The sequence below is a fragment of the Rhipicephalus sanguineus genome, chromosome 4 (assembly GCF_013339695.2).
Source record: "Rhipicephalus sanguineus isolate Rsan-2018 chromosome 4, BIME_Rsan_1.4, whole genome shotgun sequence".
Classification (NCBI taxonomy): domain Eukaryota; kingdom Metazoa; phylum Arthropoda; class Arachnida; order Ixodida; family Ixodidae; genus Rhipicephalus; species Rhipicephalus sanguineus.
The window spans coordinates 91,279,460-91,303,654 of NC_051179.1; the positions used below are offsets into that span (position 1 = coordinate 91,279,460).

Below are 24,195 nucleotides of genomic sequence, written 5' to 3' on the forward strand. Positions count from 1 at the left end.
GGTTTCAAAATGATGCAATTACTTTACTATACCCATTCACAGGATAAAAAAAAAAGTGGAGTGCTAGGTCACTATGTTTCACATACCTGCTGGAAGACAAATGGCAGCGGTGCGGACACGTTCTGTGCGTAATATGGCCAGAGGAGCGTCTCTATGACTGAGACGCCAAAGTATGCCAGGAAGACAATACCAAGCGAGACGACTATGCCAACAGGAATTGCACGCCGGGGATTTCGAACCTCCTCGCCTGAAATAAAGACCACAATTTAGGAATGAACCCCAAACCCAGAGCTCAGTTATGAATCTACGGTGCTTTCGTTGTAATCACACTGTCCTCAACATTGTATATTTATTGTCATTCTGAAAACTGTTGTTTTGTTGTTTAATAAATACTCGCAGACGAGAAGGTTTCGGCTACCGATGCTGAGGATTTTTATAAAGCAAAACAATTTTTTAGAGGTCTTCCAGAATATTGTTTAATCATGCCGCACCACTAATTGCAGAAAATGCATCTATAAGTACCGTATTGCCCTGAACATTTTTACATTAAATGGTATTCTACCGAAATGTTATACAAGAGACCGGCGTTTCAATACTAACATGTTTGGGGTGGACATTCCACTGGGCATCTACAGTAACTAATATACGACATAGTGTGGTAATTTCTATGCATCGTGCCACTAACTACCTTGTTTGACTTACATTCCATGTACTGTAGCTTTGCACGTATCCACAACTCTAATTACAAGTAGAGCTGTGCGAATAGCAAAATTTTGATTGCGAAGCGAATTCGAATAATAAAATGTGAGTGTGAATCAAATCAAATATTTTTCGAATAGCTGTGGAATATTTGTCAAATTTTTTTAATACTTCGAAGCGAAATTACAGAAAAAAAGTTGCAGAGGATCCCTAAGCATATTCTTATGAGACAGCAACATGAAAGTGTTTATTTTGGCTAGGTTGGTGAATCACTGGAGGGGTAATGTTCCCTAGTTCTCTCATCAAGAATCAGGCAGTGCATAGGTTTAATTGTACTTATCAACCAATGTGGTGTCGACAACACTTTACATGCAAAAGGAAAAGATGCTATGTCCTCAACCTCTCCTCTTCCTTCAACTTCTGTGGAGGCCCAACTGATGTGGCGGACAAGGGCATGCTCCCTTCAAGTCCAGAGTCAATATGTCAATGTATAAGAATATCTGAAATTTCGGACGCTGAACCTCTTTGGCGTCCGATTTTTCGGACTTTCTGCCCATATTTTAGGCACGAAACGGCATTAATTAAAGGCCCCACCTCTGCCGCATCTATCGATAATCTCGTAGGTTCGAAACTGCGCTTTCGTAAGTCAATCTGTTTGCGGCCGAGTCCGAAAGGCAGCTTTGCCACAATGCCATGATGTGATGGGGTGAAGCATATCAAAAATCTGAAGGGGCCACTGTCAGGGCGCAGTGCGGCGATGTCTCTATGGATAAGCATCGGAAATGCGCGGAGGCGTGATGGCGGCAAACGCGCTAACCGTTTATCTTCAGCTAACTGCTCAGTAGTGCATGTGGCCCGCCGCAGTGGGATGCGTATAACCCGAACGCTCCGCGCCGCCGATCATGCTGCCTCCATACTGCTTCCTTGTGCGAGACCGATATGTGCGCCGCACAATGGCCGCACACACGCGTTGCCTTCACGAACGAAAGCAGCTCGCCATCGCCGTGCCCGTGTGCAATCGGGAACGAAGCGGCCATGTCGAAACTAGGCCTATGAACGAACGCTACCACGGCAAACGCGTGCGTACGGTACAGCAAGCGCCCCGGCAGTGACGGCGTCAGCTCGGTTGACGATGTGCTGCACACAACTACGAACGATCGGCTTCACGCGGCAGCAAATGCTGCGAATCGGCGGAGATTCAGCGATGCGTGTGCGCATCGTCGTGCGCACATGCATCGGGTAAAGCCGGACGAGTCGTCCGCTCAGGTCCGCTCTTCCGCCACAGTATTTGCGTTCCGCGTCATCGTTTCGAAACGCTCCATGCGTGAGAGCCGTAATCTATTGCGCGCTTTGCTGGTATCAGCGGCGCTCATCAAAAGACACTAATTTGCAAATGGCCGTTGGCAGGCCGTTAAATAGGGTTCGCGGAAAGTACAGAATGTATTCACGCGTGAGCCTGGGCGCGCACCAAAATGCCTGATAAGTGTACTGTGAGGCATTAAAGCTATTTCGGACGTGACTGTGGCGTTTTGACCGCTTGAGCGGAATAAAAAAAGCATGAATTCGTTTTTTCGGACAGCCCCACCTTTCAGACTATTTTGCGGTCCCTAGAGAGTCCGAAAAATCGGACGTTGACTGTATTTATCTTCCTGAAGTTCGAATAGTCAAATTCCAGTGCGAATCAAATCGAATAGCAAACACTATTCGAAAAATATTCAAAAGTTCGAATATTCGCACACCCCTAATTACAAGCCAATCTTAAAGTTTTAAAAAATCGCATGCAAAATCGACTCAAATTAATGTCACAAAACAGCCCTGAAATCGTAAGGGGTTTTGTGGATGAAAGCTCGAGAGCCCCATACTAACATGCGCTTAACCCTTTGTGGGGAGTGGGACTCTATATGTCCCACTTTTTTCTTCGCCGTGCTCTAATTTTTTAGATCAAAACCACCGAATCGATTGCTTCCAGACTTTTCATGCGACTGCATGGATGTTCTAGAAAGCGGTTTTGGTAGTTGTTTTTATGGTATTCGCAAGGTGCCAGCACATATACGTGTTCCAAACAAACCATTCCGCTTGCACGCGCTTCATCCTTTTTCCATCAGATTTTGGTATGCTCTCCACCCGATTCAGCATGAGCAGCAAGCTTGAGAAGTTTATTTCATACTCGCGAGTTCTTAAGTGGTTTATTATAGTGGTTTTATTCATTATCCATACAGTTTCCTCAAAAATTTGTGCAATGCAAAGTTGACGACCTTTCAGTGATAATTTCCGAAAGTGTAGCCAGTCTAACATTGTGTGCAACTGATTGCAGTATCCAATTTTCATTCTGCTTCACACAGGGAAGTCTCTGCCAGTAGAAGCAGTTGAGCTTCCTCCACGGACAAAAATTAGACTGTCACATGTCATGCCCAATACCCACATTTGGTGCTCAAGTGCCATTAGCAAGTGGATGTACGATGGATATATTGAGTTTTTTTTGTGTGTGATAGAGAGTAGGTGTTCGTAGGATCTGTCCTTTGTGGTTTGTAAGGCAGCAGCAAGTTCGCATAAAAAAAGTAAAAGTGCTTTTTCTTTCTGAAACGACGGCCTCTCAATGGTTAGTGGGACAACTATGTCCCACTTCTGCAGATACACTCATAGGCATGCACAGGGTACCCCATCAGGGGGGGGGGGGGGGCGAAGGTTTATCGCTGCGCCACCCCCTTACTAAGTCAATGTACAAGGCAAATTGTGCGCCCCCCCCCCTTCTTTGTGACTAGGGGGGGTGGGGTCAATGTATGGGGCAGATCTTGCACCCCCCCCTGTGCACACGCCTATGGATACACTCATAGGGCAGTGGGACATGTCCCACTTTTTTCTCGAAAACCTTTAACAATAGAAAGCTGAAATTTTGTACATATTATAGGAAGCTGATAGAAATGACAATGCCACCCTCAATAGGTGGCATACATTGTTCATAACATTATGCCCCATAAAGGGTTAACATTAGTGGTCGTACTGAAGCTGGAGTGGAACAGAGTTCAAGCTTAAACTCCAGAAAATAACTCACCCCTAGTGCACTTGGTCAAATAAGCATAACACGAAATGCCACCTTGTGCTTGCGATTTTGTACAATTGTGTGCATGCATCATATGGGAGGGGGTTGTTGCTTACCCATCGTGGCAATTACGTCGAAACCAACGAATCCATAGAAACAGGAGGCAGCCCCATTTAAAACACCACCAATCCCATACGGAAAGAAGCCTCCCTTCCCATGACCACTGGGAATCTGCACAAGGAAAGCAACACAAGCAAGCCATGATTTATACCTACCTCATTGTATTACACGTGTTGTATTGTTTGATTGCATGTGTATGTTAAAAACTCAGCTAAAGTTCATGATAATTACTGCAGTAATTAGTACTGTTTCCTGTGACCCCCGGTGAGTCTTTATTCACATGTCAAAAGCTGCCACGATCAAGATGACACGATACAATGTCACAGCAGCAATTAAATCAGAATGAGGCGTCGATCGAAGGGAAAAAGACAGCATAGTCTATGGGTAGCCAGCGCTGCCCAGGTGGCACGCCTAAAATTTACACGATGCGCCACCCTGGCGAGCTAGCCGAGAAACATTTAGTAATACAGAACCACAGCGAGGCGTACGACGGCACATTTAAATGTGCCTTCACGCACCTCGCAGTACGTTCAAGCGCATGCTGAACGTCATTCGACACTACCGCGGCTTTTGCTCGATGTGCGTCGTTTTGTAGGTACTTTGGAATGCGCAAGACTAGCGAAGATCGGGACATTTCGCTGCACTGTGGCACAGCAGGCGAGCAGCGATGCCACCGATTATTCTCCGCTGCGGTTTCAGCGATGTGACATGCGCGGACGGGTACCTTCGCGAGAGTGTGCTGTCGAAAGGACGGAAGCTGTCCAATACGAAGTATGTCCTATGACTTGGAAGAAGCTGCTTTTCACAAAAACAGCGATTGTGACCTTTCAGCGAAGTGTCAAGCACCGTACGACGTAAACTTACAGGTAAGTGTGTTCAAATTGCACTAGCGAAACTCGACGCTGTATGCAGTGTACTCGTTGTGCGCCCGCTTTGAAATTAGTGCCTCAGGCAGCAGTGAGAACATTCGGCCCAGTGAGTGACAGCTGTTTTGAGCGAGCATATCACATTTATGTAATCGGTAGTTACAGCTCTCGTCCTATATTACGGAAGCTGTTTCATTACACGCTTTCCTTTATGGAGTTTTCAACGGCTTGCATGTGCCCACTAAATGCTCGTATCGGAGTCTTAAAAAACAGTTTTTGAAGCTGACGGTGAAGCGTGAAATAAATGTAAAAAGGCCGGTGTAAAGTGGAGATCAGTGGTGTTAGCGGATGACGTCGACTTGCCATCGTCTGCAGACCGTTTGCAAACCTGTGATCGGCTGTCATCTAAGCCCGATACTTAAAAAAAATTTTTCTTAATAAATGCCTTTGAGGAACCTAGTGGTAATTGACTTCGTGGTAGTTCCGCGCTTGACATGCAGTGTGTGATCAGTGATTGAACATGCGTAGACACACGATTTTTCTAGTAGTCGTGGTTTTGTAACCGGCCTAGAGCTGTGCAGGTTACAGTGACGTATAACAGCATTTTACTCGAATGTAGCGAGAGTTTTTTTTCTAGATCTTTGCAACCTAAAGTTGACCCTCGCGTTACAATCGAATACTGAAATTCTAATTTTTCTTCCTGGACGTAATTAAAAGTCACCCCTGGCGTTACAATCGTGGACATGTTACAATCGAGTAAATACGGTATGCGTAATGTACGGCGCGATCCTTATGCAACCTAAGCTGTCATGTGCTTTAACTTTTTCAAGGCCAGTTTCAAACAAAATATTGTGACGTTTTCCAGAGCACCAACCCATGTGCATTGGTGGAAAGCGAGGCCGAAGGGAGTCAACTATGCTCTGGACTATTTCTTTTCCAGTTATTAAAGACATTTTTGATTGTGGCATTTGTGAATACAACAATATCACCGGTCTCGACGCTTCTTTTTCCTCGTTTGATGATCGCGCACGGTGGCATGGTTGATGTTAGTAGCCACTTGTATTTGTTTGTATGCCCAAGTGTTTCCGGCCGTGTCCAACAGGGCGGCGCACCCTGTCCGCAGAAACCCCAGTGCTGGTTCTCCATATCTCGAAAAATAACTACAGTCTAACCGCGACGAACCCCCGACCGGTAGGCGTAGTACTTCGTCCTACGCCTACCGGTTAGCGCGTACCCTGCACACCACGATAACTTTTTGTGCCATAAAATTTTACAGCGCCGCTGAACTTCCCGACGCCACAATGTGCCTCCAAAGGTTTTCAGTCCTTTCAAGAAGTGCGTAGATCAGTCGATCACCGATTCAGACTTCCGCACAATTGCGGCAACGCCTTTGCGGGTAAGCATCGGGAAGGAACGAAGGTGAGGCGACGGCCACCGACGAACGCGCCAGCATGACTTATCGCCGACAACCTTATCACAATAAGCATCATCAGATATCTGCTCAGGCAAGCGTGCGGCGCAGCACTACTTAAATCTACTGCACGATTTTGACAGGTGACAACCTGAACGTGCTGGGCTGCCGATCCCTGCTGCCTCGTTGTGCGGGGCTGTGTTGTAGCGCGCACCGCTTTGTAGAAACGAAAGCAGCTCGCTGTTGCGGAGTTGAGAATTGCTGGTCGCGGGCTATGAGAAACCTCTTTGCATTGACGCTATGACGGTAAACGCACGCGTACGGTACAGCAAGCGTAGCGCTGTTGTAACCATACTGCACGCTTTTATTGGGCGACCACCCAAACGTGCTTCCGTCCGCTGCCAGGACCGCTAAAGCATCGCGTAGTGTGCATCGCTTGCAGGAAGTTCGTCATCGCCGCGTTAACCGAACAAGCTACTCGCCGCATCTGTGCACGGTCTTGCGCGAAGTCGGTATGAAGAACACTCCCACGACAAGTGCACACGTGCGGTACAGCAAGCGGCCCGGCAGTGACCGCATGAGCTGAGAAGGCGACGCGCCGCACGCAACTAGCCACGAGACGATCGGCTCCACGCAGCCGTACCACGTTTCACTGGAACTGTGTCAGTTGTTTGGAAGCAGATCGCGGTACAGGCGCACACACATACATCGCAGAAAGCAGACACTGTCCATTCTGTCGTATGTCGGTCAGTGCATATACCGGACCCTGTAATATAGTTCCAAAATGCTCCTTGGCGTTGCCACCACGCGCTATCGGCACTATCAGACAGTCGTGCGAGAGTACCAGAATCTTTTCTCCACTTTAGCAAAAAAAGAAAAGGCTTTGCAGCGGGTACTTTAGGCAATATTTGCTGTGGCACTGTATTTATTTCTTTGCTGGTGGCGATGGCGTACGCGAGGAGATGCAAATATTGACTTGGTGGTTAATGCGTACTACCGTTTGGTGCGTAGTTATACGGCATTCCCGGCAGATACGCATCAACGAGGTTCCATTGTATACTGGAGTGCTGCTATGGCAATCACGCCAGTCAATGTTATTTCGAGTAGCACTTAAGGTGAATAAAGGGAGCGGCTGTTGAGCGGCTTTAATTTTTTCCTACAATGCAAGCTGAATAGAGTTCTACATGTCGAAGAGTCATGTTCACGTGAGAATACCAGCATGAACACTTGTTCATTTTTTTTGGTGTGACTAGGTTTCATTGGCTAACTGCTACACATGTTATTAGTCAGCAAAAGCTGTGCCTGATTGCATCGGAACTGTCAAAACTTTCTCAAATGTTACATGTTCTAGTCAGACCGTTCACACAGCACGAATGGTAGATTGCTATCTCCAATGTACACTGTCGTCCTTTATGAAAGGGAACACGCGAACGCGCGGCCTGAGCTCTGCGGCGGCTGCCTACAGTGCCATCAACCGACAGCGAAAGAAAGCACACCCGCTTTTGGCGTCATCTATTGGCAAACAAAATAACGAGTCATGGCCGGTGAACAAGCGCTGGTAGATTACGCTCCCGCTTCGGTCGCGCAGCGGGCGATGCCGCCGAAAGCGGACGTGCTTTCTTCAGCTCTCGGTTGATAGTGCTGTACGCAGCTGCTGCAGCGCGCAGGCCACGCGCTCGCGTGTTCCCTTTCATAAAGGACGACAGTGTACATGAGAAGCAGCAATTGTACAGGAATCTACAGCGACTCGTATACATGTAGCTGACACTTAGATCCCCACACCAGATTTTTTGGCGACACAGCTTTCCATCGTCATTGTACTGCAAGTGTTAATTGCTTTACCAGGCACAAGTTCGCCCAATGAAGAGTTCATTCTTTGACATTCTTTGACAGTCTACACTGTCACAACAACATGACAATACAAATCTTTGCCAGAGATGTTCACAACCATAACAATGATGTGAAAACTAGAAGTGGTCAGCTTAGCATAGTCACATAAGAAATGTGCTAGAATGGAATGGCCATCGCAGCTGGTTACACAATATGCTCCTCAGGTTGTCAATCACTTCTGTTTACATAGCCTTAAATAGAACAAAGAAGTATAATTATTATGAATCATGTTTACCTGAGTAAAAGAACAAAACAGATCTACCTACGTGTCCAATGATAACCTTATTCTCCCCATTGCACTATGTTTGTTTAACACTTTTTTCATTATTCTGAACATCACACAACTTACTGCAACAACCTGTGGCAGGGTATGTTTATGACTCAACGTAATCACTAAAGCAAGCCAAGAGCAACTCACGTCTTTTGGTTTGAGCTGCCAGTTGGCAATGTCGGCCTTGAAAGAGCCCGCAATAACCACGTAGACGACCACGACCAAATTGAGGCCCGTGAAGATATTGTTAAAGCGCGTCGATTCCTTTACCCCACTGGCCAGCATCACTGCACAGAAATGGATTCGCAAGGAGCAGTCAGAGCTGCACGCACCACTTTGTAACAAAATGTGGAGCAAATTGGGAGCCCATGGCACCTGGCCAAGAACAACAGAACACCACAACTCATTTAGAGAAACCCACAATCATAGGTCGGCAAAAAAATGGGTGCGCACTCGGACTCACTCAAGGAATATATTTTGCTTTGAGGACTCGCTCATACTCAGACTCGTCAAAATTTTCCTCAACCGGACTCACTCAGACTCGCAACTCAATCTGAGTGAGAGTGAGTCGACTCATGAGAGAGTTTGCCGACCTATGCCCACAATACAGTATAACCTCACAAATAAAATCTCGTTTCGTACCATTTCCCGGTGGTAATGTTCACAATATTGTTGTCAAGTAACTGCACAATGTTTTAGCCAATTGTGGTAGTATGTTTTTCCAGATAGTACATTATTTCCAGTGTTTTGTTTTCAAAAACGTACGAATGAGGTTCTACAGCTAGCTAGGCAATTGCGTAGAGCATCACAAAAGTATAAATGCAGGACACAGCACTTGTATCAGCCTTTTGCACATCCCGCAAGTTTTACATTTCACCCAAGCAATGCTTCAGTACAACTACATTTGACGAATGGGGCAATTCAATAGAAGGACGACATACACAAATGACACCTGCTTTAAAATGCTTTATGAAACACCTAAGAAGTTACTAGGTCACACTTAAAATGGTAGGCATTAGGTAAGAACAAGTTCTAAAGGTTTTGTAATCAATGAGCAGGCACAACAGTCATCTTCCTGTCATCGTGCTCATGTTTCTTCCCTGCTTTGTGCAAATATTATTAGCAGTTATATCTCGTAGTAAGTATGCTATGCCAGTTTGCGACTAGTCATTTGCTGACCAGTACAGAAAGGTCACTGAATATTTTGACCACCTGGGGGTTCCAACGAGCACCGCAATCTAAGTGCTTGTTAGTGCTCATTAATTTGTGTTTTGGCTGCGTCACAATGCCGCTATGCCTCTACCTGGAATCAAACCAGTGACCTTACTGTTTGCAGTGGAACATCATAGCAAATCAACCACTGCATCGGGGAACATTGCAATGCTCGTTATGCTTAAGTCACGCAAGTTGAGTAATGCTTTCATTGGTTTAGCCACAGTGACTAATCAACAATGGCGGCAAAGGGAATGATGCAATTAGACTTGCTGGCTAGAAAAAGGGTGATGCCCAGAGCAAACAGGTCCGGGTAGGACGAGAGCCAGCTGACACTGATGGGCATCCACTGTCGCATGTGCGTCTCAATGGTGTGGTTCAGCAGGCTGTCCAGGTATCCACTGTAGCCTCTCGCCACTGATGCCGTACCTGCCAAGTGCAAAGAGACGATGGTCAATGCAAGTGAACAAGCTTTTAAACAAATATAGCATCAGGGCTACAAGATGATTCTCTATGCCAATTAAAAAATTTCATGTGAGGGACTTGTGTCCCGAAACCACAAAACTTTGGAAAGAATTTTAACAATGGAACAGGATATCGTAAAGTGGCCCCGTTCACATCACCTTCTCATTCACTTGCAACGCTTCGCTTCTCAGTGCACACTTCAACCGCTCCGCGAGGAGAGGAACGTCTGTGCGCGTAGCATTGGACTTTCTAAACTCTCCTAGAATGCCTACTGCAAGTACAGTTGCAAAGGGCACAATTCATCATTTTGCGAGTTACCAAAGTACCCACTACACGTCCGTAAGGCAATGCGCACCTATGCAGCTGCACACTTTGTGGGTGCTGTGGCTGATGATCATTAATTATGGTTGAGCGCTTTGTAATGTGTGGTCCTTTAAAAAATGCACTCGTTGCATAATTCACATAGTGTAACACCTGGTGCGTTTGTATGCTTCTGCCATGCAATATGACATCTGGTAACGAGACTTTTCGCCTTACATGACAACTGCATAGGGCCTTTTTCCGAAGAAGCTTCAAGCACTGGCGTGGCTCTGTGGTAGATTGCCAAGTGGAATGCTTGGGTCCGACTGCGGCTTGAACCCTCGATTTTTATTCGTTGCATCCACTAACTTTTCGCTCACAGACAATGCCGGCAAAGGCAACGCCAGAATTTGTGACACAGGCTCTATCGCATTAGTATTACGAGGCAATATCGTAGTGGGAAACTGAATTGATTTTGCCGCATGGGGATCTGTAACATACACTTAAATCTAAGTATATATGGTTATTTTTGTGTTCTACCCAAATCGAAATGCGGCTGCTCTGGACAAGAATTTTAATTTTGCTTTTACAAGCTTAGTAGCACAACACTTTAGCCGCCAAGCTACAACGGTGAGTAGCTCTACAAATATGACCAAGTTAGAGTGTAAATCAACACGTACTGCAAATGAAAATGGGAAAATAGCACACACATACAGTGCCACACATGCAGTATTTCTCGCATTTTTCCTGCAATCAGTGATGCTACCGAGGACTTCTGATTTGGAGCAATTTTTGGAGCAGCAAAATTTCCGTTTTGGAGCACTTTGGAGCAGCGAATTTTACATTCTGGAGTGCAATACAGAAGCATATTGCATTAGCATTCAAGCACCTGAGTATTATTATGAAGCTCTTATGAAGGCTAGAAATATTTCGATTCATTGCAAATCTCATGGAAAAAATCATCTCAGGAGCATAGGCGTGCGCACAGGGGGGGGCAGGGGGGAGCCCCCCCCCAATCACCTAAGAGGGTGATTAGGGGGGGGGCTTAACTGCGCTCCCCTTAACCCTCCCCTTGTGATTTCTTTGCGCGAAATAGCCACGTGGCCTCTGAAAGAACCTAAGAGGGGGGGGGGGGCGCAAAATCTGCCCCGTACATTGACCCTTGCGATAGCAATTATATGGACACTCTCGGCGGATTTTTGCCGTCGCCGTTGCTGTAATTTTCCGTATAAAGTCGAAATTAATAACGTCACCACGCGCATTCTAGCCGCGGGTAAAAGCTCGCGAGCGCTGGCGACGAACGCGGCTGAAGCGGAGATTAAACTAGCCGGCCGTCTGTCTCCGCCGCACGGACAGCGCATGAGATAACATCTTCCCGCGTGCGGGCCTGCCGTCGATTGCTCATCAAACAAAGAGGAAACGCCCCACCCGTCTTTCGTAAGGAGCATGAAGGGACGCCAGCGGAGCGGAAGGGGGGGGGGGGGGCGCATAGTTCAAAGGGCGCTGTCGCTTGCGCGCGCACTATCTCGAGTCATCAGGCGACGGCTCGTAAACTTGCTGTGCCTTCAACGCTTACTTCGCGTTTAGAGAACTCTGAGCAAGAAAACGCTGCGGTTCCTGGAGGGGCCATATTCGCTTAAACCAGCGTTTTATTGAGTTACGCGAGATCGGATCCAAAAGAGTTAGCTGCTAGTCTTACTTGGTTTCACAATACAATTTTTTGGTATCGCATTCATTGCTTCGCTCTTAAGCGAAACTGAGTTTTTTTAACCGTTAGCTATTGACCCCCGAAAGCGAGGGGCGGACGTTAGTGATTACAAACTCGGACGTGCTGGTGGAAGGAATTACGAAAAGCTGTTCTGGATGAAGATCCATGGATAAAGTATATCTGAGGAAAAGTGTCAACGCGTTTCCACCGTTCGCGTACTCTTCCATAAACGCGAAGCAAGGAAAATTCGATATTGTCCCATATATCTACTGCGAGCGATCCCAGATTTGATTCCGCGATGTCCGGAAACAGAAGTGACAGACATTTTAGCGGCACTCATGTAGTTATTACTGAACATTGCTTTCCTTACGTGCCATGCGACGCTTGAAACGAGCTATCAGCAGCGTTTCTGAAACAGACGACGTCCGCCGATGAATCGCCGTCGCACTTTCTCGCTACCGATAGGCCTAGACGTCACGAGCCTCTGCGGAGAGCGCGTTTTGTTGTCGAGCCGACTAGCAGAACAGAAGCTTCGTCGGCACCGTGCATGGCATCGTGGCTTACTCGGAACGCACGCGCGAGCGCTATTTATTCAGCGGAATAATTCTTGGTCCATGATTGCGACTTTATTGGCAGCCCCAAGATCGAGCTGCATATGTTCTGACGCGCCGGCGGTGCGATTGCCAGTGATAGACGCCCCCAAACCCGAGACTTTGGCGCAGTTTGGCGCAAATTTCGTCGATATTATCAGGATGGCGCAGTAAATGCAATTTGGCGCACTTTGGCGCAGTTGGCGCAGGAGTGGAATCACTGCTGCAATACAGGAAAGCTTGATACTACTGAAGCTTGTTGCTATGCAAAAAAACACTCACTACAGTAAAAGCTTGTTAATTTGAATTTCATGGAACCAGAAAAAAATGTCGAAATGAATCGAATGCCATAATATCAAAGGTATCAAGAAACCAATAAACAAATCTCTATTACATCAATACACTAATTTTCTCGATGGCTATGTAAATCCGGTACCTATTTTGCATAAAAGCTTTGTAAAAGCTGAAATTTTCGTCATCCTGTGACTTCTCACAACGTCGCCGCGGTGGAAGACCCCCATATCTTAATTAGCTCAAAACATGCTCTGCACCACTTCTTTATTACGTACCACCAGCAGCAGCAACACGTGCACATGACAATACCTTTTTTTTTTTGCCGGTAAAATGGCCGGTAACTGATCGTTCGTCCATGGTGATGTAGCAAGAGAGTTTTATCCCCGCATGCAGAACGTGGCTGAAAGTTCTTGATCATTAACAGGTTGCGCCGTGTTTGAATTTTGTGACCTTGCACATGCTTTGCACCAAGTCAAAACAAAGCTACTGAGCGCCACATCCGCTGTGGACGAAACCGTGGTCACCAACGACACTATCATAGTCCACGCAGTCTTGAAAGAATGTAGCGCGATAGGCGCACACAAGTCAGAACGAAACTTAAGCGCTGCAGCCGCTGCGAAAGAACCATGACTCACTAATGCGCGAAATGGATGGTGACTAGGCAGTTCTCAGAAAGCATGCGGCAAAAATAAAACTACTGCTTGTCCTAGCCGCTGCGGACGATGACGTAGTTGCTATCGATGCAACCATAGAGAACCCCCATGCAGTTCACGTGCGCCGAGAAAACACGAAAGTGATACAAGTTTGCCACATCCGCTGAAGCCTTGACTTTCACATCATTGCCATACGGCACACACTGAGGACGATGGCGATGTGGACTGCACTGCCTCATTTCCATTGTCTGCAAATGCCATCGTCGCTCTTTTGTGGCCAAAATTCGCGTTCGACGCGCCCTGAGGATCGTTCAAATTAACCACCTTGTGGCTAACTATGACTAAACTGAGAGCTTGATGGCATTAAACAATGCATATACTTGCCGGGACCACAGAACACGGCCGAGTTGTCAGATTCTCCGAATTAACGAAGGTTTAATTAACGAGCTTTTACTGTAATTTATGACAGTATCTGCAAAAAAATCTGTTTTGAAGAATCACAAATTCTCGCCTTTTGTTTCCTATCTTCACCAGTTTTGCACTACTCTGTGCCCCCATGCATTTCATGCACACAAACTGCAACCAATACTTCACAATGTTGACACTTGGCAATGTTACAGCTCGTATAGAAGAACAGAAACATTCAGTAATGCAATAAGTGCCAGAAACATGTACAACAACAGAAAATAAGCAGCAGTGATGACGAAGCTTACCGATTATGTACTCCAAGATGAGATTCCAACCAATGACGAATGCCATGAACTCCCCTACTGTAACATAACTGTACACGTATGCAGATCCCGCCCGAGGGACGCGAGATCCAAACTCTGCATAACACAGGCCTGCATCGTGGAACAAATTTTCGGATGGTTACACTACTGATGAGGGCACTTTTTCAATATTCTGCTACAATATGTCTCACAGAAAGCAATGAGAACTGAACAAGTGGTGAAAGGCGAGATAGTTGGTACATGTCTCAAAGAAGCAATTAACAGCGCAAACACGGGAGGAAGAAAACGAAACACGAGGACGGGCAGTGATTATTCTTGGTTTTTTCCAATAAATAATGAACTGACAGACAGAGCCCATCCTCGTGTTTTCTTTTCTTCATCCCGTGTTCGTGCTGTTAATTTCCTCCGTGAGCAATAAGAAAGCAGTATGCAACGTCGGATCCCATAAAATCCCAAACAAACGTCCCCCCTTTTCAGCAAGTCAAAATTACCAGCAAACAGGAGGGGAGCAGGCTAGTAATAGTAGGCTTGGGGTTCTGATGCAGACAACTACAAGATAATGCTACAGAGGAGCCCCAACATCGAAATGAATGACCTACACTATGCATAGATATTGCAGACATGCGATACATTAATGAGAGTGGGGGGCATCTCGCCTTGGCAGCTGAGAATACTCACCTGAGAATACAGAGGCAATGGCGGCGATAAGGAATGAGAGGACGACGGCAGGCCCTGCCTTGGTGCTGGCCACTTGTCCAGCCAGGACATAGATGCCTAGGCCCAGGGTGCCTCCGACCCCTGCATGCACAAGACAAAACACACAATTTAACGCGATAGTATTAGAGGGCAAAGTGGAAAAAGCACACACAAGTTTGTGCAAAGCCAACTGTTTACATTCAGCTGGCACTGTCTATTAAACGGCCCCTAAACCACCCAGAGGTCGAAATTTAGTTGTGTGACAGTTGTGCACGAGTCTACAACGAACACTTAGCTGTGAGAATTTTTCGAAACTGTGCTGTAATAGCGGAGTTACACGCGTTTCATGATCGAAACACTGCCATCGCTCATTTCGCTCTTTCCTTCGCTACCCTCCACTCGTCTGCTGGTCTCCTCTCCCAAAGCCGCTTTGCCCTCTTCGCCGAGTGCCCCTCCAAATCTCACGTGACATAGCGTCATCGCTGACGCGTTCTTTGAAACAGCGGGCACTTCTGGTTGCCGTGACTCCGTGCTTCTCGGCTAACCGCTGTTGTTGCCGTGACGACCCGTGCATGTACGAATTGTGGTGGTATGGACCCTGTGTTGCGCGCACGCCTTCAAAGGATCACCAACATGATGGACCCGTACGATGACACATGTCGTATCTTCTTTTTTTCCAGTCGGCGCTTTTGCAGCCAAGCACTGATGCGTGAAAGCCATTGCAAAACACTATCGGATTCAGTCCGTGCAGCTTCTCAGACCGCTAGGCGCGACTGTGCTGGTACGCTATCGATTTGGCAGTTGCATTACGGGCCGCAGTTGCCGATTCGCAAGCATGCACATGTGGGCAACATTACGAAGAACAGCAAGGAGCGCGGGCAGCTGCTTGCAGACTAACCGGAAGCCTTAGGTTCTTGTTCGACCAATCGCAGCATCGCGTGCATAGCGCATCACAGATTCAACACGCTGACATCACACACGTCACTAGGCGGACCGGAAGGTCCCTGAGAGGAGAAGAAATTGTTTCTTGGAATTTGTGGCGCGCCTGCGGCTTGTAGCGCTGCTGCGTGGCGTCGTTGATCGTGACGACATTCTGCACACGATGCATGTGTTTACTTGAAATGTTTGAAAAAGTATTGGAGCTGGTTTAGGGGCCCTTTAAAGTTAGCTATAGAGGTAATTGAAAAGAATGTCGCTCTTGTGTAGTTCTAAATTCTGCGCTAAATGCAGCTCCACTGCTGTGAAACCTGACGAAGTGTGTAGCATGGGCACCCAGTGATTCCAGTTCATAGAGCTCCCACTGCTCCATTCACCAAGCCATCAGTGACGTCAATGTTTTAGGGTAAGCATGTAGAGTTTCCTCAGCATGAGTAGAACCTTGTTAGCAAGATTTGCAAACTCTGTGCGCGACATTGGCGCTACTTTTTGATGCGCTTTATCGACTTCCTGCTTGTTAGCGCAGTTGAAATTCATGTCGTCCGCAAGCGAGTTCAGTCAGGTTGTTTTGCCCTTCAGATGTAGCGCCGGGGGAGCACCAGTGAGAGGAGAAATCGTGTGCTCTGCAAGGCGGTGACGCCCTCTCTTGTGTGGTGCAGAAGTCAACCACATGTTTCCGAAGCATTTTTTAGTGATTTCAAGCCAATTATTGCGATTACTTGACTATTTCTGTTAATAGTTTAGACCTCACTCCTTTATTTTAATCCTGTTTTGAGCATTGCTAGTCTTGTTTTAGGCCTGTATCGACCACTTGATGTTGAGCGTGATCACGCCACATGAGATTTATGGATGGACAACACTCCAGGCCCCTCAAGTGCTACGCACTTCATTGCAAATTAAATTCTCTGGTAACAAGTGCTAGAACCATGATACGGTTACGAAGCACACTGTAGGAGAAGACTAGGTGTTAATCTTGATGACCTGCAGTTCTTTAATGAGCACCTAAGTCAGAGTACATGGGTGCTCTTGAATTTTGCTCTTTTGGAAATGTGGCCACTGGCAACCATGGCCTGAAACCTCACCTGCGAGGCTACTATGACAGGTAAAGTAAATTAACGTATACAACTGGAGGTAATTAAGGGTAATGCTAAAGTATTTCTCTCGCACTTACCACTAAATTGCCACTGAACTTTTATTCTGTTATGTACAATAACAGATTCTTTACGACTTAGCAGGTGGTATCCGAATCTTCATAGCAGTCACTGCTTTCTCTGGGTAGTGGAAACAGATTTTGAAGGCTATACTTTTGCGGCTTGCATATGCCGAAAGAAATGAAAAAGTTGGCAACACATCACAGATGCCAGTTTTAGATAACCTATTAAGTACTTGAAACTGTACAGGGGAGTTCAACAACAACTTATGTGCGACAGTGTTCACATGGTTAGTCTATCGACATTCTACTGGCTGAAGCTGGCTCAACATAGAGGAACATTGCCTGATAAAACGAGAGTGCATGTTTTTGACTGGAACAGTGGTGCAGCGACAAGGACGCGCATGATAGAAACGACAAGTGCTGGCACACACTTCCAACTAAGTAGTAACTCCTTTCTAGAAGAAAATGAATATTGCACATGCGAAAAGAGTTGAACCACACGTGTAGTGAAGAATTGTTCAGTAGATTCTGGAAAATGGCAAATGAAACATGTAAAACATTGGAAAAGGGTGCGAGAGCACTGTCACATACCTCCACATTCTTTGATGTTATGAGTTTCTCAGATTTGTATAGATATGTGAAGGTGTTTCATTTTCTTACACTTACCTACAATGTTGAGTGCGCATGAGTAGAAATAATAATTATGCCGTCTTTTTTCTTGCCGCACAAGTATACTATGGATCAACGCCTGCCAAATATATTAATGTTGACACTCAATTACTCTGAACCTTTATTTACACAGACGATTCTTAGCATGCCATGCAGTAGAGTTCCCAAAAAATGTATTAAAAAATGAAGCAGAATGAGGCTACACTTTGGCCATTTATGACTGTCTTAATGAAATGAAAACAATAGGTATTTTCCAAAACAGACTTTTAGTAAAAGCATTGTGTCCAATCCATACAAAAATGAAAGCCTTCCAACGATGCATGAAACATGCGATCATTGGCAATATTTTTACTTACATTTCATTTTTGCCATTCCATGATTTTCAAGTGCCAGTTTCAAATTTGAAGTGCCAAGAAATTTTTATTCGAAATATTTTAGCAAATAAAAGTCAATGTTATGCTAATGATTGCTCTTGTTCTATTGAGGACACTTGAGTGCCTCTGTTGAGTTGTTGGCATAGAATGTTCAACCTAGACATGCATACTTCGTGTGCTTGTTTGCATGCACGCATGAGTGTTGGACAATGGCCCTGCCTTTTGTCTCCTCCTTGGCCTGTGATGGTGGGAGGTGATTAGGAAGTAGATAGGAAAAAAACCGCAGCTTATAGAGAAACAACAGGACAGTACAGAAAGAAAAAGAGGTAAAACAGTCATTGTTATTGAATGCCAACTGATGCTTTGTTTGTCACTGTAAAAAACACATCGAAGCAAATACAACACAAAGGCTAAACAACAATGCAACTATCAAGAATGCGATTAACAGAAAACAAGAGTGTGCCTTGTAGCATCCCTCTTGCTTTCCCATTGATAATTGTCTTCGTTCTGATGCCGACAAGTTACTTTTGTTGTTTTTGTTACACAGCTGAACGGATGAAGCTCTCACATTGCAAGTGGGCTCCATCACTGATAAACAGTGTTGTCGAGTACTTCTATGCACTCCAACTGTTGATTGTCCATCACTGCTCCCCCCCTTCCCCCACTGCCTCTTCTGTGATACACACATTGTACTTCAGTATAATACGTCACCTCCCAGATGAATTTTGCACTTTGTTGCACACTTGAGATTCAAGGGGAACTGGTTCGATGAGAAACACTCCCCAGGACAGAAGATGGAGACGCGAGCATAGTCAAATTTTTTTAGTCATGTCAAATTTTTTAACTTAGCACTTTCTGTGTCCTCATGATTAAGGCACGAGTCTGAGCATGCGTTCATCTAATCTCAAGCTTTCAGAGCTTTGCATTTTTTTTAACTACTTCACATCCTTCTCTATCTATTTTGGTTCTTGGGGGCAGGATGAGGTGTTCCTGTGTGATGTATTTTTTGTTATCTTGGTGGATTGATAAATAGCTGTGGATAGGTTCAGAATAACCTTTAGCTAGAAGTTAGCACTCACTGAGTGTTACTCTTCTAGTGTTGTCATTGTCTTGAGTGTCTAGTTCAAGTAAGAGCATTTACAAGCCCCTCAAAATTTCGCCCCAACACAAAGCTTGACAACAAGTAATGCACTCGCATTTACACATCATAAGAATTACTTAGGTGGCCACATAGTTTTCTATTTCTTTAAAGTATGTTATTAAAAAACAAATTCTTTTGCATCTGATAAAGTATAAAGAATGTTTTCAGATCTTTTAGCGCACAAAAGTGTGCGCTAAAACGTGAGACCTGGCGTGCCAGACTTGTCAGAACGTACAACCACTGGCAACACTGTCACATGACCAAATGCCACTTCAGATGCCAAATATCACCACTGTGTATTGCTTTACTCTGAGCAGAAGATGGTTACTCCATTCAAATGAAACTATAACTACATTGTTTTCGGCATTCCTACTAGAGTGGCAATATCGGCACATTCAACAGCACCAGAACAAGCTACAAGAACGACATGATTAATTTGTCACTCAGAAGAACAGACAGCTGGGAGACTTGGTAATCCATGACAAAAGGAATGAGCGTGAAATTTAATGGGAGTTGATACAGAGGAAGGCACAGGACAATCGCACATGTCCTGTGGCCTTCTTCATCACTTCACATTAATTTCGCGCTCATTCCCTTCTCCTAAATTTGCGTCACAGGGCTCCATTAAAGGGCCAAAACACAGAGAAGACAGCATGAAACACTTACCAAGAAAGGTCAAGTCAAATGTGGAGAGGCACCTATTGAGTTGCGAAGCCTCGGCGGCATCGGCCCCGACTCTCTTCCTCCGAATCAGGGCAGACAAGAACGATTTCCCCGCGTCAGCCATGACCGATGGCCTGCCGCCTCTCCTTGCAACTGCAGCAGAATTTGCACATGTGCACACACTAATATGAGCTAACTCGGCTGAAGAAGTCCATGAGCATGCCACACATGTGTCATGGTTAGGCCGGTTTAGAACAAAAAATGAGAATATATGTAGCAACATTAAAGGGACACTAAAGAGAAACAATGAATTGGTTTAGATTGATAAAGTGTGCTCGGAAAACTCTTGTGTAGTTTATTTCACCACCATAGGTTTATTATTAGAGGAGAAAACCAAGTTCAAAGTTTCACATTTAAATTTCGCGCCGAACTTTGTAATTCGTGACGAAAAAGACTTCAAAGAGCATTTAACGTATTTTAGCGCCACTGGCTCAACGAAATTTCCACAAACTCGTTATGTCAAGTCTCTGGCCCCCTCAGAGGACAATGTACTTCGATTTAACCGATTAGGAACTACGTAGGCCAAAGCAGGCGCCGTCAAAAATATGTGACGTCACGGCAAATGGTGTGGGAATTCCAAGGTGGCGTCGCTACCTGTATTTTCTTTTTGCGCGTCTTCTCGCTTATTAAGCGTCTACTCACAGCAAGCGCGGTGTTTTTGGTATCGTGGAAGACCACTTTACTAATGCGAGAAAAATCGTTTTGCTCTTTAGTGTCTCTTTAAAGGTATGGACTATGACTATGACGAATATGGACGAACTATGACTTGACGTCTTCCAATAGCAAGTTCCACTGACTAACAATGTTTTTTATAGAAGAAAAAGTACGCATAAGGGCATGCAGTTACATTAGGTGAATCATCATATGTATAAATTGGAATGTGCACTCACCAAATAAGACTGATGAAATGAGGTAAGAAAAAGTTTAACAGATATGAGACTCGAGGCCTTGAAGAATACCCAAAGGTGGGAGGATTAAGCAATGCAGCTTTCACTGCTTGAACAACGGAACTCAAATTGCCGCGATGCTCATTAGATGACTACTGCTGACAACTTGCAAGTATGTTCATGCTACCTCTAAGGTTTCCAAGATCAACCTGTAAGGGTGTGCTGATACATGTTGCCAACTAAAAATACGCGATCAGGTACACAGCCACAATCTCGATGCCAGTTGATGTCCCTGTTTTGTTAACTTGCACTCTGTAACCCAGTTAGGCTTTTTGACTGTTTGCATGCACTGAGTTCGTAATGGATGCTGTATGCATTGACAGATATCTCCACATCTTTTCCACAATCTTGCCTTCTATATATCTGTATGTACTATATAGCAATCACATGCAGTTCCACCAGTTCATTATAAGGTTACTAAACATCCTAGAAAAATATGCTGAATTCCTACACTTCAGCAATTCTTCAACAAACTTTATATGGCACTATGAACAGCACACACACACTGCTACACAAATAATTTGCTGGTCTGCGCCAATGCCTTCGAAACCTACAAGCCCTACAGTCTTCTTTATCATGTTTCAGACTGAACAGCGATTAAAACATGTCACTGCAAAAGTAAGCCCATGGTAGTGTGTGCATAGCATGCTATTCCCCGTTTTCGAACAGTACAATTGCAAAAATTTTTAAGTGCATTTAAAGCTGCTGTATGCTATAAGAAGAATTAGGCAAATAATTTCTGCAGGAGCCCGAAAGGTGGGGAAACAATAAGACTGAAAAGGCGTATTTGGGGTATCTTTCTGCCAGACAAAAATAATAGTCATCTCGCATACTTTCTCTGCATTAGTGCCGCACGCCCAGTGCTTCCCGGTCATGAACGACATGCAGCTATCAGTGTGATGTAGCACACTTGATGGGAAAGTAGCGAGCGCGCTGCTTTCGAGTAAGGAAACGTGAGCAAGCCAGATGGTTATTTTCGTGTGGCAGAAAGACACCCCAAATACACCTTTTGGCTGGGAGTAAACTTTCATGAACGGGAAAAAAGATGGCATCCATTCATTTGTAGCATAAAGCTACCAGGGCAATCTGTATGGATTTCGCAGGAAGAAAGCTCAGTTGAAGAAAAATTTGTCATGGTGTTACAAACAAGTGAGCAACAATGTTTCCCTTTCACAAACAAGTTAGTTCACTGACAACTATGGATCCAAGCATCCCTCAAAAGTGGGCATCTTAAGATGCCCTGGAGAAGGCTAATAACGCTGATGTTTGGCACTTACTTCCACAAGTAGTCCCTTTTTCAACATGAAAACATATTTTCTTCATCAGACAGCCCTTGAAAGAACTAAGTTTTATAACAGAAAACTAGAACACTAGTGCAGCAACTTTGACATGAAACAAACAAAACAGTGTGACAACATGATCGAGAGCGTAAAAAGTGAAGATCCGTCAGAGTCTGTCATAACAAAACAAGCAAAGACAGATTTCAAGGCTGGCACTTTCGTTGTGGTGGCAACAGCTGTCACCTTGCCATAAAAAGAATCTCGTTTAGACATTAAAACTACAGTGCCTTTTGTTTATCTCCCTTCATTGAAATCGTTCTACTTTAGTGCTGCAATGTTATTTGTCCTGTGCACATGTCATTTCTCCAAGACAGTACAGAAGAATAATATACAATGGGAGGTATATACAGAGCAATCCCATTTTTAAGCTTCCAAGGAGATCACAAGAAGGAATGCATGATCCAATTAAATGTGGCATGCAGCAATGCTTGCAGCAGCAGACAAAGCCTCTCGTACAAAATATTTACTTGAAGTTGTACAGAAAGCTAACGAGCTCATGATAACACTAAATGCCTGTTGCTACTGCACCTTGGTGATTAGAACAAACACTTTGTTAAGGTACTTGTAGAACTGAAGAACTCTCAGGGTCTCTTATGCATTCACCTAAGACGACTCGAAGGCGAAAGCCACCTTTTTCTCAGTCAATGTATTTATCCTTCCCTACCACCCTCAGAAACGTTTCTGCACCTAACGAGGTTTTGCACTGCCTCTGTGGTCAGCCCACCTTTGGCCAAGCTACTATATTATGTGATGTCATCATGCAACGTGATGTCATATGAAATTACAGTGTCATACTGACGTCACATTTCGCCGATCTGTGACGTCATCATGTCACATTGGGACGTCATCAAGCGACGATTCTTTTGCATCACTCGTGTTGTCCCTGACACCACAGGCCGCCGCCGATGCGAGATGCTGCATTTCACGCTTGATGAAGCATCCAAGGCTTTCGCCTTAAACACTACGAGTAGTATTTTTGGGATGATCACAGCTCTGTATCGCACAACTGAGCTTAACAAGATGGAAGTTCAGGGGAAGGTGGAGGCTTGAAGCGGTGAAAAATTGTTGAACAGTGGAATGTTGCTGAAGCCAACGTTTCCGGAAAGTGGAAACGTGTTCATTAGGGCAGCAGCTGCCTTTTTTAGCAGTGTGTATGTTACACATGTGTGTTACACAGCATGTGTGTAACACATGCTGTGTTCCTTTTTCCTCCTCCACTATTGAGGTTGGGGAAAGCGAGTAGAGCCCACACATGCACACTGCTAAGGAATGCAGCTGCTTGCCTGATGAAGACATGTCCACTTGTCAAAATGTTGGCTTCAGCAACATTCCCTGTCTAACGATTGTTCATCACAGGAACAAAGCTTGCTATTTTAATATGGCGCGTGGGGCAAATATTCAACGTAAACACCTTTTTTTTCAGTTTCAGCATTTGCAGTTCCTTTTTTCTTTCTTCAATTCTGTGCAGCTACACATATCGAAGTTACTGGGCAAGCCATCAAAGGCCATGACAGCGCCCATGAACATAGGTTTGGAGCAACCACACGGGCCTCCATCTACGTCTCGTTCCCTTATGATGCAGTGAGCGGTGGAGAGATTGACGACAGTGTCCTACACATGTGATGCAGTGGTACATCTTCAGCAGCAACCTGTAGTGGCCAATGTAGGCGCCAGCACTGCCAATTCCACGCTGAAGGTTTACCTTCACAGTTGCAGAATTTACTAACCAGGAAGCAAAACGTAAACAGGAAGCTAACATGCACGAACATGTGGGAACTGAAGACTGGCAGAGTTTTGAGTGTAAGAGCCAGGAAAGCCTGACAAATACAGGATTTCAGTGAGGTTTGACTGTATTTAGCATTCAATCATTATTACTCCACTATGCAACCAACCCCACTGCAATGGCTTCAATGATGATTTTCTGATGAGAAGCATGCCTCGCTTTACTTTTCTGTTATGACTGAAC

General features: G+C 45.2%; 1 protein-coding gene across 1 annotated transcript in view; it reads right to left on the reverse strand.

The window, feature by feature from the left end:
- Nucleotides 1–24,195, reverse strand: part of LOC119390416 (cationic amino acid transporter 2) — a 59,839-nt gene that overhangs the window by 26,707 nt on the left and 8,937 nt on the right. Inside the window, exons 2-8 of the mRNA XM_037658032.2 lie at nucleotides 19,886–20,035; nucleotides 14,929–15,048; nucleotides 14,233–14,361; nucleotides 9,783–9,938; nucleotides 8,445–8,584; nucleotides 3,856–3,970; nucleotides 87–247 (exon numbers count right to left, since the gene is read on the reverse strand). Coding sequence (XP_037513960.1) covers nucleotides 87–247; nucleotides 3,856–3,970; nucleotides 8,445–8,584; nucleotides 9,783–9,938; nucleotides 14,233–14,361; nucleotides 14,929–15,048; nucleotides 19,886–20,006 — 942 coding nt within the window. The 5' untranslated portion in view covers nucleotides 20,007–20,035. The remainder of the gene's footprint in view (nucleotides 1–86; nucleotides 248–3,855; nucleotides 3,971–8,444; nucleotides 8,585–9,782; nucleotides 9,939–14,232; nucleotides 14,362–14,928; nucleotides 15,049–19,885; nucleotides 20,036–24,195) is intronic.